Source organism: Clarias gariepinus, chromosome 24, assembly GCF_024256425.1.
Source record: "Clarias gariepinus isolate MV-2021 ecotype Netherlands chromosome 24, CGAR_prim_01v2, whole genome shotgun sequence".
In the NCBI taxonomy this organism is placed as follows: Eukaryota; Metazoa; Chordata; class Actinopteri; order Siluriformes; family Clariidae; genus Clarias; species Clarias gariepinus.
This window is the reverse complement of record NC_071123.1, coordinates 9,310,671-9,328,826: the sequence shown is the minus strand read 5'-3', so window position 1 is coordinate 9,328,826 and position 18,156 is coordinate 9,310,671. Positions and strand designations below refer to the sequence as shown.

The 18,156-nt window shown below is 39.7% G+C and overlaps 1 protein-coding gene across 4 annotated transcripts in view; it reads left to right on the top strand.

The window, feature by feature from the left end:
• The window catches only part of zzef1 (zinc finger, ZZ-type with EF hand domain 1), a 60,202-nt gene that overhangs the window by 8,974 nt on the left and 33,072 nt on the right, over positions 1-18,156 (top strand). For all 4 annotated transcript variants that reach the window (XM_053484908.1, XM_053484909.1, XM_053484907.1 and 1 more), the window contains exons 3-27: positions 557-751; positions 1,279-1,462; positions 2,172-2,371; positions 4,246-4,456; positions 4,616-4,732; positions 6,155-6,333; positions 6,524-6,622; positions 6,760-6,851; positions 7,982-8,127; positions 8,394-8,508; positions 9,381-9,602; positions 9,698-9,789; positions 9,909-10,123; positions 12,213-12,346; positions 12,442-12,512; positions 12,652-12,766; positions 13,041-13,200; positions 14,883-15,004; positions 15,439-15,558; positions 15,632-15,801; positions 16,059-16,140; positions 16,502-16,703; positions 16,948-17,090; positions 17,364-17,607; positions 18,023-18,102. In XM_053484908.1, coding sequence (XP_053340883.1) covers positions 557-751; positions 1,279-1,462; positions 2,172-2,371; positions 4,246-4,456; positions 4,616-4,732; positions 6,155-6,333; positions 6,524-6,622; positions 6,760-6,851; positions 7,982-8,127; positions 8,394-8,508; positions 9,381-9,602; positions 9,698-9,789; positions 9,909-10,123; positions 12,213-12,346; positions 12,442-12,512; positions 12,652-12,766; positions 13,041-13,200; positions 14,883-15,004; positions 15,439-15,558; positions 15,632-15,801; positions 16,059-16,140; positions 16,502-16,703; positions 16,948-17,090; positions 17,364-17,607; positions 18,023-18,102 — 3,710 coding nt within the window. The remainder of the gene's footprint in view (positions 1-556; positions 752-1,278; positions 1,463-2,171; positions 2,372-4,245; positions 4,457-4,615; positions 4,733-6,154; positions 6,334-6,523; positions 6,623-6,759; positions 6,852-7,981; positions 8,128-8,393; positions 8,509-9,380; positions 9,603-9,697; positions 9,790-9,908; positions 10,124-12,212; positions 12,347-12,441; positions 12,513-12,651; positions 12,767-13,040; positions 13,201-14,882; positions 15,005-15,438; positions 15,559-15,631; positions 15,802-16,058; positions 16,141-16,501; positions 16,704-16,947; positions 17,091-17,363; positions 17,608-18,022; positions 18,103-18,156) is intronic.

The window sequence follows — 18,156 nt, the reverse complement described above, 5'->3', positions numbered from 1 at the left end:
CCTTCTGGTGCAAAATATATTTGTATATGCAAAAAACAACTAGTTTTGGGAATTTTGGCCTTTGTTTACAAATTTAGTATCGAGCGGGAACCAAAAACATGACCGTTTTTGTACAGTATGGTGTAACGTTATTTAATACTAAAGAGCTGATTTTTAGCTGTAATTTTTGATTGGTCATATGAATTGGAACCAAACTTGTGCTTAAGTTACGGGCTTGAACCCTGCAGAGGTTTACCCTTTCATCACCCTAAGTGAGTGCAAAGTTTTTGTAACATCACGTATAATTCGTGTTTATGGCTGTTATTAGTATGATGCAGATACAGTTTCCAAAAGTGCAATTAAAATCAGAGACTTTTCTTATCAGAACACTTTTTAAATATATTCATTAGGAGTTTCTGCAGAAGAAACACTAGCTGTTAAATAGTATTAGCCACCAATATCCATCCTGTCAGAACAAGGAAGTGTCCCTACACACTTTTTATGTCAGAGGCTGTTTTTCTTAAATTACCACTTTTATTATGTCTAACATCTTTTTCTCCCTGATCATCCCTTGCAGGATTTGTAGACATCTTCTCGAAGTCGAAGGACAGAATAGGTGCACACGCCTCAAAGATCCTAAAGTTCCTGCACAGGAATCGCATCCCAAGCAGCGCAATTCCCTTTCCTATTCTGGATGGCTACAACAGCATCAGCGCCATGAGGGCCGCCGTGGTGCAGGACTTCCTGGAATTCCTTCTGCAGAAAGAGAAAGGTAGCAGTTTCTGGTCGGACCAACGTCTTGATCGTGCCAGATTTTATTGAGCTCACACACACAATCTTACACAGCCAGTTTTTTCTTTGTCTCATGGATGTCTTTGGATAAAAACACAACACACGATACTTAATTAATGTGATGCTCTTTTTTTTTTTTTTTTACGCAAATTAAATGGATACCAAAAATATCACTCAACGAATACCGTCCTTGTGGAAATAAAGCACCATTGTAATATAATGGTATATAAAATATAATATAATGTTATATAATTTTTTTTTCTTTTTAAAGATTTTGGGGCTTTTTCAGGAATAAAAAAAACAATCACGCCCATAATGACTTGGTGTTGAAAGTGTAATGTGGATGACTGATGTGATCACAGTTGTTTTTTTTTTTTTTTTTTCCTCTTTTTCAAGATAGCCCTTTTTAATCTTTATACAAGTCCTTATATATCACAACTTAAACTTTCTCCCTATAACCTGGTCTATAATTCTTTTTAAAAATCCTTCTTCATTTGTGCCTTAAAGACCTGGACATTCAGTACGGGACGGAGCTGACCCAGGGCCAGGAAGTGGACCGCGTCAAGGTGGTCTCTCAGTGCTTCAGCTCCATCGAGGCGTCGTCAAACAGCGCAGACGTCCACAGGATGACCAATGGCGATACCGTGTCCTACTGGCAGTCCGACGGCAGCGCACGCTCCCACTGGATCAGGCACGGTCGCTTTCTCCTGTTTAAAGCTAACGTAGTCTCCATGCGTTTGGTTCCCTCGCTTCAGTCTGTTCCCATGATACAGTTTGTGATCCCGGGAGTGAGGCTTGTTTAGACCGTTTTTACGTGTAATTGCTGTTACAAAAAGATAACAGCTATAGATAGATGACTCATGAGAGATCCGGTGCCGTAACGCAGTCATGCTGATTACGGCTCCATAAAATGCCTGTGATATAATTATATCATTATAACCTCTGTTTGTTCTGACAACTGGCACAGCATGGTTTAAGCTTGATAACTGTTCAGGCTTACATTTTATCTTGCAGATAATTTGTAGAAAGTAGGTAGAAAGCCATGTAAAAGTCTGACGATATTGAACTAGAAGTATATATTTATAAAATAAGTATTTGTTGGGTATCTACAATGGCAAGAAAAAATACAAATCCAGATAATACAAATCCAGATAAAAAAAACTCAATTTTGATGTGATGAATTTTTAAAAGAATATAGTGATTTCCTAATAACCCAATCCCCCAAACGATAGTACCTTTAGTATCGTTTATGTAATATATGTTTAATTACTACATTAAAGACCCATGGCACAGTGGGTGCTCATGCTGTACAGTAAAAAGTGTAAAACTTGGGTGTATGTTGGGTCCGTGGGTTTTGTGCCACACAATAACATCTTCGTTTAACATCCACTGTGTTGCAGATTAAAGCTGAAGCCAGATGTGGTGCTGAGGCGGCTGGCTATTGCTGTGGCCTCCAGCGATCACAGCTACATGCCACAGCTGGTGTCTGTGTCCGTAGGAAAGAGCCGGCGCTCGCTGCAGGAGATCAGAGACATTCGCATCCCCAGCAACGTCACAGGCTACGTGCCCCTGCTAGACAACGCCAACATCTCTCAGCCATGTGAGCTTCTATCAGCGTTTAAAACACAAAGAAAAGTCTTCGTCCTTTTAGTGGGCTGTGGAACAACAATTAACCGAGTTACTGTATATTTTCGTTGATAATTATGTTTGCTGTGTGTTCCACAGACAAAATTAACAGAAAGATTACCTGATGCTTAGTTGCACAGATTAACCTAGTGAAGTGTTACCTAGCAGTCGATAGCTTCTGTTTTGCTGATTATTTTCCTGTGTAGTACGTTGTGATGGACTTTCTGACTTATTCAAAAGAGAACGAGAGTGTGAAAACGCATGAAAAAGGTTATAAGGATGAAGAAGTTTGATTTGTTATGCTAAGTTGTTTACCTCAGACAGTGTACAAATATGTGATTTCTCATAGAACTTGGTGGCGTTTGTTAGCATTAGTATTAGCTCATTTAGTGCTTCTGCTGCAAATTACATAATGCTATAAAACATCCTGTGCTTTAAGAGTAAAAAAATGATGTGCACATAACATTATCAACAAAGGTAGTCCCCAAGGACATAGGTAGCTCACATGTATTGTACAAAAAAATAGACACTGCAGTGCACCAGATACCAATATTTACAATTATATACAATATTTTCAGTGTGTAAGTGAATGTATAAAATGCCCAAAGTCCGGTATATTCTATGTGTGTGGGTGTGTGGAAGAAATGAGCCGGGCCATACCGGTATAAATGAATCGGTCTGGGAGCACGATAGTAACACAAGTATGGCTGCCCTGTTAAGCTGTCCTGATGGTGAATAATCCTAATTTTGAAAAGTCCTCAACAAAACAAGAGTTCACAGTGCAATACAGTGGAAAACAGCTCTGAAACAAAATGTCGTCCAGGATTCCCCTCGCGATTTAAACACTGTTACATCTGACATGTAAGATTAATTTCCTTAGATGTAATTATGAGCATTATTTTTTGGCCACATGATGGCTTTGTGGGGAAAAGGGACAGGGATTTAGTCAAGTGGATTGGTATGCTTTACATTGTATATTTGTGTCAAAGGTGTACAAGACTCACTTTGTCGGACTTGAGAACAAATCCAACTTACAAACATGCTCCCAGAATGGAACTCATTCATAAGTTGAGGACTACTTGTACTGACATCTCAAGCTTTCTAATCAATAGCTAGGGTCTGTTCCGGGGTAAATTCCCAAATAGCGTAAAATGAAAAGCTAGTGCGCTATTTAAGGGGTTGAATCCCTTGTTCCACACACCAAATAGTGCTCTTGTTCGGGATTAGAGAGGGATTTTGATTTAGCCGAAGCTAGTTTGCTTTGTACTTTGTGAATAGATGGTTCAGAGGGAGGTTTGGAGCGATTTGGAAGCAGTTTATAAGCATAACTCGTGCTTGTTTGAGAGGACCTAATGTTTTCAGATGTTTTCTTGCCAAAAGTGCTATATTGACTGTTTTTTATGTGAGTTTTAAGTAACCGGATGGGTAGGATCATGGCGGACAGATTTTGATGTCGGGTGCAAAAGGTCTATTTCTGAATAAAAGCTGTGTTAACTTTGAAAGTGCTTTGAGCATTGTTAGGATGCATAGCGTCCTTGACTCCGTGACATGTCAGGGGATTTTAAATGAAACTCTTGTCATTGTTGTTCTTGTGTATTTTTAATCCAAAGCATATGCTTGAATACAATAAAAAAAATGCCTGTCTTTGACCTACATATGATTTTAGAAACCTGTGGGTGAACTCCATTGAAAAAAAACCCAAGATTTTGAAGTATCTGGAGATGTTGTGTATCAAGGAGAGCACCCAGACTCCTTGCTTTAGGGTCTTCTTAAAATGGCATTTCAAAAAAGAAAAAAATCTGCATATTATATCAGTAATAATGTCCTGCGCTTCATCTGTATGTACAGATGTTCAGATCAACATCAAGCGTTGTTTAAGCGATGGCTGTGACACGCGCATCCACGGCCTGAAGACCATGGGCTACCAGGTGACTAAGAGCAGAGAGGTGTCCGTATCGGACGCATCGGCCATCTGGTATCTCTCTCTGCTTACCTCGCTTGTGACAGCATCCATGGAGTCCAACCCGGCCCTCGCAAACACTGTCCTACAGAGCACAAAGTGAGTCACTGCATCTGTATATGAGCTAGCGGCCACTGTCTGCTCAGCTCCCTGTTTATGTGATATTCTCTCGCTCTAGTTCTTCCATATTGAGATTTTTTTTTAATAGAAAAGTGTTGTGTGTCCTAAAATGATTTTTGTTTTGATCTGGCTCTGTAGAAAAGCCTTAGAGCACATGCCGCCTTTGTCGCTAACGCCGTCCTCCACCGAGTTCCCCAAGTTCTTCTCACCCAACATCCTGGAAGAGGTTGACGCCTTCCTCCTCCGAATCGCAGGGTAAGCAGCTTCATTCTGTGTTCTTCTCTGCAGTGTGAGTTCACTGCTGACACACACACACACACACACACACACACACACAAAGTCATTAAATAGCTGGATGATGTTCAGTTTTTCTTTATTGATCATGCAGTAATGGTTAGCCGTGCTGTGATGAGATAATTGTATACACAGCAGTGATGCGACTCAGTAATTACACACTGCTGCTGTTTACTCACATCTGATTAACTCCATAATTCTCTCTATTCTCCTCTTTCTTTCATTCTTTCTTTTTTATAAATGCTCCTGCTTTACTTTTACTTTCAAATTTGTATTATAATTTTTTCTCCCTTTTTTGTTTTTGTCTCTTTATATCGCCTTCTCTCTCTCTCTCTCTCTCTCTCTTTCTGTCTTTCTTTCTTTCATTTCTGTCTCTTTGTCTCTCTTTATCACTCTCTTTGTCTCTCTGCATCTCTATTTCTTTCTTAATTGCTTTATCCATCTTTTTCGTTTTATATCTCTCTCTGTACCTCATTCATATTTCTTTATCTTTCTTTGTTTCTTTTCTTAAAAATGTTCCTGATCTACTTTTACTTTGATTTTTTTTAAATGATCTCTTTAATATTTATTTTTTTATATTAATTATATATTCATTTTTACTTATTGTCTCTCCATTACTCTATCTCCCTCCCTCATATGTATCCGTCTTTCTCTTTCTATCTGTTTGTCTATGTCTATATCTCTTTGTCCATCTCTTACATGTCTTTCTTTCTTTTTATGTTTGTTACTCTTTCTTTCACTGCATCTCTTTATTTCTTTCTTAATTGCTTTGTCTATCTCGTTCTCTTTATATCTCTCTCTGTACCTCTCTCATATTTATCTTTCTTTCTTTTCCTAAAAATGTTCCTGATTCACTTTTACTTTGAACTATTATTACTTTTATTATTTAATTATTTTTACTTTTTGTCTCTCCGTTGTGCGCTCTCTCTTACTCTCTCTCTCTCTCTCTCTCTCGCTCTCTATCCCCCATCTTTATCTTTCTGTCTTCCTATTTATGGAATTTGTCTCTTTTTCTGTCTGTTTCTGTCTCTCGCTCATGTATCTGTCTTTCTGTTTGCCTGTCTGGTTCTCTGTCTATCTCTTGGTCTCTCATGTCTGTTTTTTTTTTTTTTTATTCCCCGTCTCTCTCCATCCTTTTTATTTCTTTTTTCTGCCTGTCTCTGTCTCTTTGTCTCTATCTCTTCTGTCTTTCTTTTTTTTCTGTCTCTCTTTTTTTTTTCCTTGTCTCTCTGTACCGCTTTATTTCTTTTTTCATTGCTTTGTCTCTTTTTTTTTTACTTCTCTTCTATTTCTCTTTTTTACTTATCTTTCTTTTTCCTTTCTGTCTGCCTCCATCTCGTTCTCTCTCTCTCTCTCTCTCTCTCTCTCTCTCTCTGTCTGTAGTTGCTGTGTGACTCCGGATGCTGAGTTGACCCTCCTGGCGTTTGCTTTGGCTCGGGGCAGCGTAATGAAGGTGCTGCAGTCTTTAGCTGGCATGTGTGAGCGAGTGGACAGGGAGTATCGTGCCTCCTCGCTTCTGGCCTCCATGGCCTCTGTGCGCCTCCACCTGCTCTACCGCAACGGTAACACACTCTTACTGACATGACTGTTCTTCTCAGGTTCAGAATAACACCTTACTGACTACAGTAACAATGTGAACAGGAGATCATACAGCCTTAAGGGAGCCATGTGCAGTTTGTAAAACACTGCAGTGCTCTGTAAGGTGTAGTGCACTCCAGAGCAGCGGCTTATTTCCTTTTGTCTTCGGCGTAGGGAAAACACTACAGCTGCGTTTGCAGGCGTGTGACGTGAAGAGCCGAGATGATAAGTGCGGTCCGGAGAACATGCTGACGGACCCCTCGACAGGAGACGGTACCGCTCACCCTCCTGTCACGTCTTGTATTCTATATTGAAATGATTCTTTCACTAAAATGAGACTCATGCAGAAGATGTTGATTACGGCTTTCAGGAATGACGAGATGAAATGTGTACGTGTTTGACCCGTACAGGTTTCCTCACAGAAAGCGGGAAAACCAGAGCGAGCGTGATTCTCTCCACCGAGGATCAGACGTCTTTCCAGGTCACACAGATCAGAATTAAGGTGAGAACTTGACACAGTCTCTAACCATTTATCACTTCAAGTGTTTTCTCCAACATTTTCTGCCCCATGGACCAGTTTTATGTGAGACAACGTTCCACAACCTGGCCATCGCGAACCAGAGGTTGTTGGAAATTTGTTGGTTGATTGACGCTTTTGTGGAGATTTTCATTACTTTTAATCCAAAACGCTGGCGGAGTTGAAGTTGTCTTAAACATACTTTTTAGGCTACATCTACTACACAGAGCAGGCTTGGAGCATTTAAATCATGTGTTGCGATAAACACCTAATTTTGGTAGCTTTTTTTTGTCATTTTCTTTTAAACACTTTTTTTTTGTTGAGTATTTTAGCTTCTTCAAAGAAGCTTTTCGGAGACGTTTGTTTTTTAACTCATTTTTAGCTCAAGTTTGCTTGTGATATTCACTTAAATATATCAGGCATTAAAATCGTTAAAGAGAGAAGTGTTGGAAAGAGGAACAGACGGAAGTAAATGGGAATTGATCTGATCTTTTTATTTATTTATTTATTTTTCAAATAAAACACTCTGCAGACTCTGATAGTCAATAAAATGTATTAAATAAATGGTACCGAGACACTGAAAATTGCGAAATAATCAGCATAACAGCACATCTGTGTTTTTAATCTTTTTGTAATATATCCTTCAATCATGTTTAATCATCACTATTTTCCTTAAAATATCAGTTTGTTAATTTACTTCCATCTACATTTGATTAAAAGGCGATTTAAAAAACCCATAACGACTTTATAAATGCACTATAAAATCAATAATTACTCGATAAAGGCATTTATGAATCCATGCCAATGCATAAATGATGCTGATAAACACGTCAGATTTTATATCGCTGTAAGCAGCCGTTACTGTCCTCTACCGAGCTCTCCAGAGGTCATAACGAATTTAATATTGTGGAACGAATGCACAATAAGTACGTTTGTTTTATTTATCGCTTACTTTTTATCAGCTATGCAGAGTCATTCTCCTCACCAGCATCTCTATAGCCTGTCCTGTTCTTTAGGAATGTTAATCAACTTCGAGTTGAAATTCGAGACACTGGAGACTCCTTCCAGCATGCCACTTTAACATCATCTTCACATCTCTCATCTTCCCTCGTCAGGTGCGTAAAGGAGCCATCGGCGCTAAATGTGGCCTGGTGTTTGCCTATAACGACTCGGAGAGTTTTGACGCAGACAAACATTTTAAGAAGTTTAGGACATACGACTCATGGGATTTTAAAGACTACAAGGAGTTTATCCAAGACAAGTAGGTCATGCTTGATGTTTCTGGTAATGTGTGAATTACTGCTGGATGTGATGAGTAAGTGTAAATAATTGTTAGAGCTAATAAAGGAAGGTGTAGCACATCAGCCGTGTGTGTTTGTATGTATGTGTGTGTGTGAGAATGTGTGAATGTGTGGCTATTTGTTGTCCTCAAGGTGTGAGAGAAAACTTACCACGCAGATGTAAATATAGTAACAGAAAGCTTTCTGTTTTTTTCTTTCATTGTATATCTCTCTTAAAAACTCTTAGACTTTGTAATAAAGGAGCAACGGAGGTAAGAGAGGAGAATCCAGTCGGCTGGTTTGAGCTGGAGGATGACTGGAACGACGTGGAGATCAAGTTACAGCAATGCCGAGTTGCAAATGTAGGTGCTCTCGCTCTCCCCCTCGCTCTCTCTCTCTCGCTCGCTCTCTCTCTCGATCTCAATCTCTCGCTCTTGCTCTCTCTCTCTTTCTCTTACTCGCTCTCTCTCTCTCTCTTTCGTTATCCCCATTTGAGTGTAAAAAGTTTAAGAAACATGTTCAGTAACCGTTTTTTAAAAGCCTAAAAGTTCCATAAGTAATATAAATTTTTAAACGACAATATGAGTGCCGTTCAAGTCAAACCAGGACCAGAACACAATTATTCCGTTATTTCTTTATATACTCCTTTGCTAGACTAATGCACTTATTCCAGCGTTTCTCTAGTGTATGGATACCATAAAAATTTTCTCTTCACATCTGAAACGCTGGCCTCCCAGGAACTCCTTTGATGGACCAAACATGTTGAAATCAATTGGAGCTAGGTCAGGACTGTACGGAGAATGTGGCAAGAACTCCCAACCGAGTTTCTGTATTGTGCAAGTGAGCAGTATGAGGTTGTGCATTTTGTCCTGCAAAAGTACAACGCCTTTGGTTATCAAATAAGCCATTTTTTTCTGATAGCATCCACTTGTTCACCATCTGACCCATCTGAGCCAGGAGTATTAATCGAGTCCCGGTTTGACATGAACTCCTTTTCTGAATGACTTTCCTCATGCAAAATATTAGAAGTGTGTGTTTTAAAAGCTGTTTAGAGTAACAGTAATGCCAAGTATATAATATAAATATATCTAATCATAAAATTATTACATATTTTCTGTAATTTGTACATCCCTATTAACCATGTCACTAATCTGTTAATGCAAAGACAGGTGAGTTTATCCTCTGCAGGTTTGTGATAAATGACCTGTGTGTTTTTGTGTGTGCCTTGGCGCAGTTCCTCATGGTGAAGTTCGTGTGCGCGAGGCAGGACTCGGCTGAGCGGCTCGGGGTTCAGCAGCTAGCATTTAGCGGCTACCTGTGTCCAGATTCTGAGAAATTGGAGGAGGAGGAGGAGCAACTGAACGCTCGCACACTGGGGACTGACTCCGGCCTGGTCACAAGCCTCACGTTAATCAGAAAGACTCTTTACTTCATCCAGCAGCTTACTCGAGACATGGTAATGCACACACACACACACAATGCACACACAATGTACCGGAACTCTGCGTTTCCTGGATCAGTGCAAAAACGATACGGTGCATGTTGTTGTAGGACATGATGCTGCACAAGCAGAAGTCTTTGTTAGACTTCAGTGGGCTGAACCTGCCGCTCTTCTGGGACTTCTATAGAAAACTTAGGTCTATGTGAGTATGCAGATCTATATAAAGAATTAATCTCAAGAGAGCGATTGTTGAAGACTTGAGACGTGAGATTTTTGCTTTAATCGCACTCTGTTTGTGTTTAAACGTATACCTTTTGTCAGTGATGGTGAGGAGGCGATGAAAGCCCAGGTCCTTCTGCTTCAGCTGCTTCAAAACTGTTTCCCAGCTCTTCCTGCCTTGCCAGAGTCACGAGGCTCACCAGAGAAAATGGCGCCATCAACATCGTTATCATCATCATCATCATCTGCAGCATCAGTGAGCACAGATGTGGATCCAGCCGAGGCTGTAGGGGAGCTTTATAATTACCTCTGTCAGGGTATGGACAATAACAGTGCTCTATGTAATCATTATAATGAAGCATAAATGTGTGTGTGTGTGTATATGTGTATATATATATATATATATATATATATATATATATATACATATATATAGGTCCTTCTCAAAAAAATTGCATATTGTGATAAAGTTCATTATTTTCTGTAATGTACTGGTAAACATTAGACTTTCATATATTTTAGATTCATTACACACAACTGAAGTAGTTCAAGCCTTTTATTGTTTCAATATTGATGATTTTGGCATACAGCTCATGAAAACCCAAAATTCCTATCTCACAATATGCTAATTATTTGAGAAGGACCTATTTATATGTGTGTGTGTGTATATATATATATATATATATATATATATATCACACATTTTTTTAAGTGTTTAAAATTAAGCATGCTGCAAATCCATTGTTTTTTTTTTCCCCATTAGTAAATTTTTGGTTAATATGAGTAGACTAATGCTGGATTTTAGATATATGAGGGATGTTCAAACCGGGACTTTTGATGGTACAGAAGAGAGTTATGAGAGTAAAAACCACCTTTAATCCTCTATATAATCCCCTGATATACTAATGCACTTATCTCAGTGTACTTCAGTAGTGCTTGGATACCATCAAGGATACTCCCTGGAACTCCTTTAACGACCCACATGTAGAAATCACTTGGAGCGAGGTCAGGACTGTACAACCGAGTTTCTGTAACATCCAGGTGGTGCTGTGGGTGGTATGAGTTGTTTTTTTGTTTTTTTTTCAATATGCACCAGATGTTTTCAGATGTTTTCCTGCGACTAAGAGTCTCATCACCTAACTGTGCTTCTGTAAATGTCAATCGGTTTGACATCGTCATCAAAAGTCCTGGTTTGACTCGTACACCCTTCATAGGTTTTTTTTTTTTAATTGAATTTTTTTTGTTTTTCCTTTTGTAAGTTTAACACTAAGGGTGGGTGATTTCCTGAGGTATTCCAACAATGTGCAGCGTGTTTGACAATATATAGAATGAAAGAATGATTGAGCAATCGATAAATAGGAAAGAGAGAGAGAGGGGGTTGCTGCCAGCAACTATTGCATAAAAAAAATGCTGGCGATGATAATAATGAATTTGTTTATTATATATTTATATGAAATATTAAAAAGATATCTCAAGAGCTCAGTAACATATTGTGATGCACTGTGATAAACATTTGTAGTATGGATATCATACGACATCATACGACTTGATAAGGAATGTTTAATGATACTTTTATGTGAGGTAGATTACATAATAATAATAAAAAAAACACTGCACGTTCAAACTAGGGCGTGGACACCTTCAGTAAACAATACCATTCTATATTTTAGTGAATAAATAAATACAGTGGAGCCTTGGATCACGAGCACAATTCCTTCCGGAAGAAATAAGTAATTATTAGTTCTACAGCCCAAAAAAATAAATACATAAAAATAATTAATACAAAATATAAAGTAAAAATAAAACAAATTAACCTGCACTTTACCCTTAAAAAAAAGAAAAATGAAATCCCAACAGATCAGTGTTTCTGTTTATGCGCGCAGGCGCTATGTGTTTGTGTATGTGTGTGAATCTAAAGTTAGAGGAGAGGAGGAATCAGCCCCTCTCGTCTCTCTCTTCTCATCTTACACAGTAACACATCCTCCTCTCTTATGTGAGTTTCTCACACACACACACACACACACACACACACACACACACACACACACATTATCGAAAAATTAGCAAGGAACATCTCTAACATCTCTCGCGTAATGAATCGCGACAGAACAGATTCGTGATACATGATCACATGCGTGATATTCGGTACTCGTAAACCAAGACTTGTTCATTTTTCCAGTAAAAATTTCTTGAAAAACAACTGCGTTACTCGCAATCCGAGGTTTCACTGTACAGACATTTTCTATTTTTTTTAAGCCCATAATAAACAGATTTTTTATATTAGTTTCACTTTGCAAACTGCTGTTTTGTGTGATTTATTGCAGTTTTCCATCATAGTGCAATTCAGTGTAACTGTGACTAAGACATTCTGACGTTTGTGTTGGTTTTGTTGTTGGCCGTGCGCAGTTGTGGACGGGCCAGAAGGAGAATCCACATTGGAAAAAGCTTTAAGAAAGCAGGCGGTGAAGGCCATCCTGAGCGGCGCAGCCATCTTCTACCCAGACAAGCAGAGCCGGCGAGACAAACTCTTTGACATGATGGTACGTGTGTGTGTGTGTGTGTATTTGTGGATTTATAGAGCAGAAGATTGTGTTTTAGTCTGTGGGTTTGATGTCCTTGTGCTCTACATTTATAGAAGAACTTGACAGAAGAAGATCAGCCTGAGTCGGCTAAGCTGACATTCGAGTCACTCTGTAATTATTTCAGGTAAAGAACAAAATGCACAAAACACCAACTCCAGACACCAACACCAACTCAATTTGGGTAATTAGCAATACTGAGGGCTTTAAAAAAAACTGGAATGTACAGTATTATTTATGTTTCTCTTTCTCTCTCTCACTCTCAGTGATCAGGACCCGAGTGGTCTGCTGCTTCTGCCTCCCAAAGGAGCACCCGCTGATTTTGACATCTCCCCCATCCTCAACGTTATGGACACGCTGCTTCTTGTGGCCACTAGAGAGGTGTGTATCTTATATATGTGATTTAGTACGGACAGAAAAACTCGCGTTTGATTTTCTAACTAGTCCGGGTTGACCCTCAGATACCTTTTCTAAGCTGATGTAATGGAATCCAGTGTGATCTTCAATTATTCTTGTGATGTTTATTGTTAGATTTAATTTCATGCAAGGTTCATCCAATTTTCATCAGTGTTTATGCCAATGTTTATATGATATGTTAGACAGATCAGTGAGTGGACTGTAATATTTGTGTTTGTCTTTGTGTCTCTGATGACAGTGTGAGCTGATGATGATGGACAGCTCTGGTGGACCCAATCGGAAGGTTTTGCTCTCTCTGTTCTGGGCTCTTCAGGGCAGTCTGCTGTCCTGGTGCTTCCTCCAGCTCAAAGGAGGCATAGCCATAGCCAGCGATCTGGCCCGAGACATCCTGATCAAATGTAAGCGGAAATGATTTGAAAATCAGCTTCCTGTAATTATCACTAGGAGACAGGTTTAAGGAACAGCTAGAGCTAAAATAGAATTCATAATTTGAGGAGATTCTTCAAGCTGCACTTTATTCTGCTGTACTTTTGCCTTCGATAGCATCCTCGTTTCCTATTCAAACAAGCTCTTATTCAAATAATCAGCAAATCTTGTGTATTCTAGGCGCATGATTTGTGTTCCATTTGTAAAAAAAAAAAAAAAAAAAAGGGGGGGGGGGTTGTTTTAGGGGTCTAAGTCTGGGTTTTATGCTTTTTAGTTGATCCTTCCTCCCTGTCACACTTATGTTAATACTTTTCAAATGGATCCAATTGACGGTTTTTTCAAAATCCCAGTTTGTTAAATTCATGACTGGGTAAGGTATCGTCCTGATTTTTGCATGCAACCCGTGCAAACATGTATTGAAATGTTTGGCTGAGACTTCTAAACACAATGAAATGAAAATCTCCCTCACCCAGATTTAAATGCACAGATTTAGATTTTTTTTGGTCGATCAGAAAATAATACATGGCTTATAAAAGAGCTTGAAAAACTCATGTTGACAAAAATCACTGCAGAAATCACACCGTAGCCTGTAAAGGGGTTTGTAGATGGCACACACACACACACCAAAAAAAAAAAAAAACGCTTTGGACCACTTCCATTCTGTGATCAATGTTTGAAATGCACACGATCCCACAAATCTTTAAACTATTAACCATCAATGGTTCCTCCGATATAAGTAAAAAGTATCACAGGAGTGCCGTTGGCTTTGTAGCGAAGGGTGGATGCATTTTCTGTGGCTTGGAGATTTGCCTGTAGGGGAGGGGCGGCTGCAGCCAGTGGCCTTGTCAAATCACACACACACACACACACACACACACACACACACCCTGATATCACAGGCAGTAAATACAGTAGGCTCATATGTTTGTAACCGTTTAGGCTTAAGTCTTTTTTTGTTTTGTTTTTTGGTCAGGGGTTCGAGCCCCGCCACCACCTGGTTGCCACTGTTGTGCCCTTGGGCAAAGGCTTATACTGTACTTGTACAAAATTACTTGGCTTATCTCAGTCCCTGGATGAAAAAGGAGAAGAGTTGGGTGTCAGGCTAGCACCCTTGCGCCCATAACAACCACCATTGCTATGGAAACGACAGAACCAACGACGACCAACTTAGCATTTAAAAACAATGGAAATGGCATGTAAATCCTGCCCAAATAGAGTCAAAGTAGAGTTGTCCTGTCTTGTCGCTTCAAAAGCTAGAAAAATCTAGCAATCTCCACAAATGTAATTAGCATCCATAAAAAGACTAGTTTTAAAGTCTGTTTACGGCATGAAAATTTGATACACTTGAAATATTTGGTTTTGTTATGATATAAAAATATTATTTCAATGTTATTTATATTGAATAGATTTTTTTTTACTAAATTGTCTTTGTTCATTTTTCTTTGACAAACAAGTGAACTGTTATTATTAACAAACTTGCTTAAAAATGCTGAGTCATTGAGTGTTAGAGACTTCTTGTTCTTATTTATAGCCCTCTGAGTCAGCGTCTTCTCCCTAATCTGATCGATAAGGAGACGCTGGATCGTGCTGCTTTCACCACTTTCCCTTGATTTTAAGGTTTTTCTTAAGTGCTCTCGTGCTTGATCTTGAACAGACGTGGCGCAGTTCCTGGGCAACACCCGAACCACGCTGAGCTCCCTGCTGGAGAGGTGCTCTGCAGCCGACATCGTCGCCAAGCTCGGCAACTCCATCGTCACCATGGCGACCAGGCAGCTGGTACTGACTTACTCATAACCCCTCAGTAGTTCATTTCGTTCCGCGTGCTATTTAGTGCTATCGGACGTACATGAGAATGCTAGAATGTTATAAAATGAAAGACCCGCTTTGTCAAACGTTCTTAAAATATAGAGAATAGTTTTCCTTATTTCAGTAACGTTCACCGAAAGGAGTTTTACTGTAGTGTAAGAAAGGTTTAATTCCAAAATGGGGATTGAATAATAATAATAAAATGGCGAAACTTGAGATCTAATAGCAAGTAACACCATGATATACAATACGTACCACTGTTAGTGTCGTATATTGTTTGTCTTAGCTGGTGTGTGTTTGCTTGTAATATACCATGCCAAAGCTCACGTTTTCGATCATTGCCTTTTAATCCTCTGTGTCTCTGTTTGACTGTGCCGATGACGGTGTTGATGTTGGTGTTGTAGGCGATCTTCCTGCTGGAGCTGTGCGCTCTCGAAATTCCTCACTGCACCATTCTCAGGAGCTTCTTCTCTCTTCTGGAGCTGCTCAAGAAGCTGTCCGGTGGCATTGAGGAAAGCTCCAAGGTGAGTAAAAAAACGCATTGAGGATCGTAAAAGCTTTTAAAGTTCTTGCTTATTGAAGCGCATCTCGTTACAGGGGGACGTGGATGCCTGGCAGCATCCTCAGCAGCCGGTAGTGTTGAGGACGTGGACCATGGAGTCACCTCACAATTATGAAGACAGCAAACACGAGAACACCGTGTTCCTCTGTCCCGGCGCCACATATTTCGAAGTGGAGTTTGACGAACGCTGCGAGACAGAGAAGAGGTATGTGCGCTCACATACAAGGGATGTGATCAAAATCACAAAGGAGAACTCCAACAACTAATAGAGGTTAAGGCATTGCACTTTGGGCCGGAAGGTCCTAGGTTCAAACCCCAACACCAAGTTGTCCTCGTTGAGCTCTTGAGCCAAGGCCCTTAATCCTTAACTGCTCAGATATACAGTAAGATAAAAATGTAGGTCGCTCTAAATAAGGGCGTCTGCCAAATACTGTAAATGTAAATGTTTTCCTGATTTGGCAGGTACGACTATTTGGAGTTTACAGATTCCAGAGGAGGCAAAGTGCGCTATGACATGAAAGTCGGCTCTGACAAGTGGCCAAAGGTGAGCAATAAATTCTAATCAGCGACTCTTGGAATTGTCTTTGTATTGGTCACATTATCCAGAGCAGGCAGGTCCAATAAAGGTTCCATCTGGAACGCTGAGTCAATATGGTATCCGTATTCTTAATTAAAATTACACGGTAATGTAAGCCATAAACTCAGTCACTGACAAAATGTGCTGACCTTTTCATTATTTGCATACAATTGTTTTTTATTTTATTTTATTGCAGCACTTTATTCTAACCTGATATCTTCTGTATTTTATGACATTTAATGTCCAAAGTCTGTTTCACACTACAAAATGTGTTTAAGTGAACATTATGAAGCCCACTGGAAACTTTGGCGAATGTATTTATTTTCAGAAGGTCACGTTTAAAGCAGGCCACCAGCTGCAGTTCCTTTTTCACTCCGACAGCAGTAACACCGAGTGGGGCTACAAGTTCACCGTGACGGCGTTCGGCCTTCCAGACATCAGCGTCTCCTGGATCTCTGACCTGCAGCTCCTCGTGTCAAGGCTGATGGGCCGCCTGGCTTCACGCACCATGGCGCTTAAATCCGCACAGGGTATGATATCATTTCTGGTTAAACTTTCAACATCATCATGCTGGATGGCCTCGAAAACCTGTACAGACTGTTGGGCGCTGATATTGACCCGGATCGTTTTTTTTTTTAAGGACTTAAAGCCAAAACCAATTCCAAAAATGCGCGCTGTGCAGACATAAGGCCACCAATTTATACCCGTCAGTTGAGTATTCAGGTCATTACTCACTGCATGGCTTGTTTTTGCTGTGTTTTTCGCGTTGCTCAGAAGTTCACAGTATGAAGGAGCTTCCTGCGGCCGTGATGAACCACGTGATTTCCTCTTCTCTGTGGAAGCCCGTGTTCACACATGGCCTGAGTGGACCAGCCAGAAGCCGAGAACCTGAACACCGTAGCAACAACACACAGCTGGTACGTGCGCTCGAGCAGACGGATCATTATCTCAAAAGTCATTTCATTCACCTTGTTTTATTGTTTTAAACTCTAACTTACTATACATTATTCTTGTCAGTAAGATTTCCAGATAGGTAGCTTAGAACTTTTAATCACTCTCTAATAGATTTATGATTTGTCTACGTTTGATGATATGTTTAACTCGAAGCAAACATTAAACAGGATATTACATTTCCAATAAAGTCTGTGTCTCAAATATGACTTTGTTTTGTGTGTTTGTCTACACTCCAGGTAAAATCTGTGTCCTCCGGAGATGACCTAGTGGAGTTCCTGGTGGACTTTGCTCGCTGGGATCCGTCCCGTGAGTTGTGTGATGAAAGGGCGGAGCTGATGAGGAACCTCATGCTTTCTTGCAAGAAGCAGCTGGTCAGGAACGAGATCGCCGCGGGGTCGAAGGTCGATCAGGCCGTAAACGCAATCTGGGCGGCTATGGTGTACCACACCCCAGCTCTTCAGGCTTCTCTTAGGAGCTTCGGTAAAGAATTTGGATGATTTAGAATCAGTTATTATTTATTTATGTTTTTTTGGTTTTCATATAGACAGTAAAGCATGCTTTTAGACACTTTTCACTAAACACAAGAACCAATAAGTCTAATATCACGTTACCCAACAATCAGTACGAATATTTTGTTTGTGAAGCATTTGTTTAGCAACTTCAGACTAATCTTATGACCATTAGTGATATCACCCATCAATTTCCACATTCCAAAACATAAATGGCATTTTTAATGGTCTCGAACTGTACATTTCTCCTTGTGTTCCTTTTATTTTCAAAACTGTTTGTTTGTTAATATAAACTGTTTGTTTGTTAATATTCTTGACTGAAACAGTATATTGTATTTATAGTGTGCTTTTTAAGTGTGTCCGCCTTTTTTTTTTTCTTTCTCCAGTGCTGAAGCAGGGGCAGAGCTGTGTGAATGAGGACCTCGTGCAGGTCTACATGCTTGCTGATGGCATCAGGACATGGATGGTGAGACAGAGCTTTACTCGTTATTAATACTGTATGTTCCCATGATTGACGGTT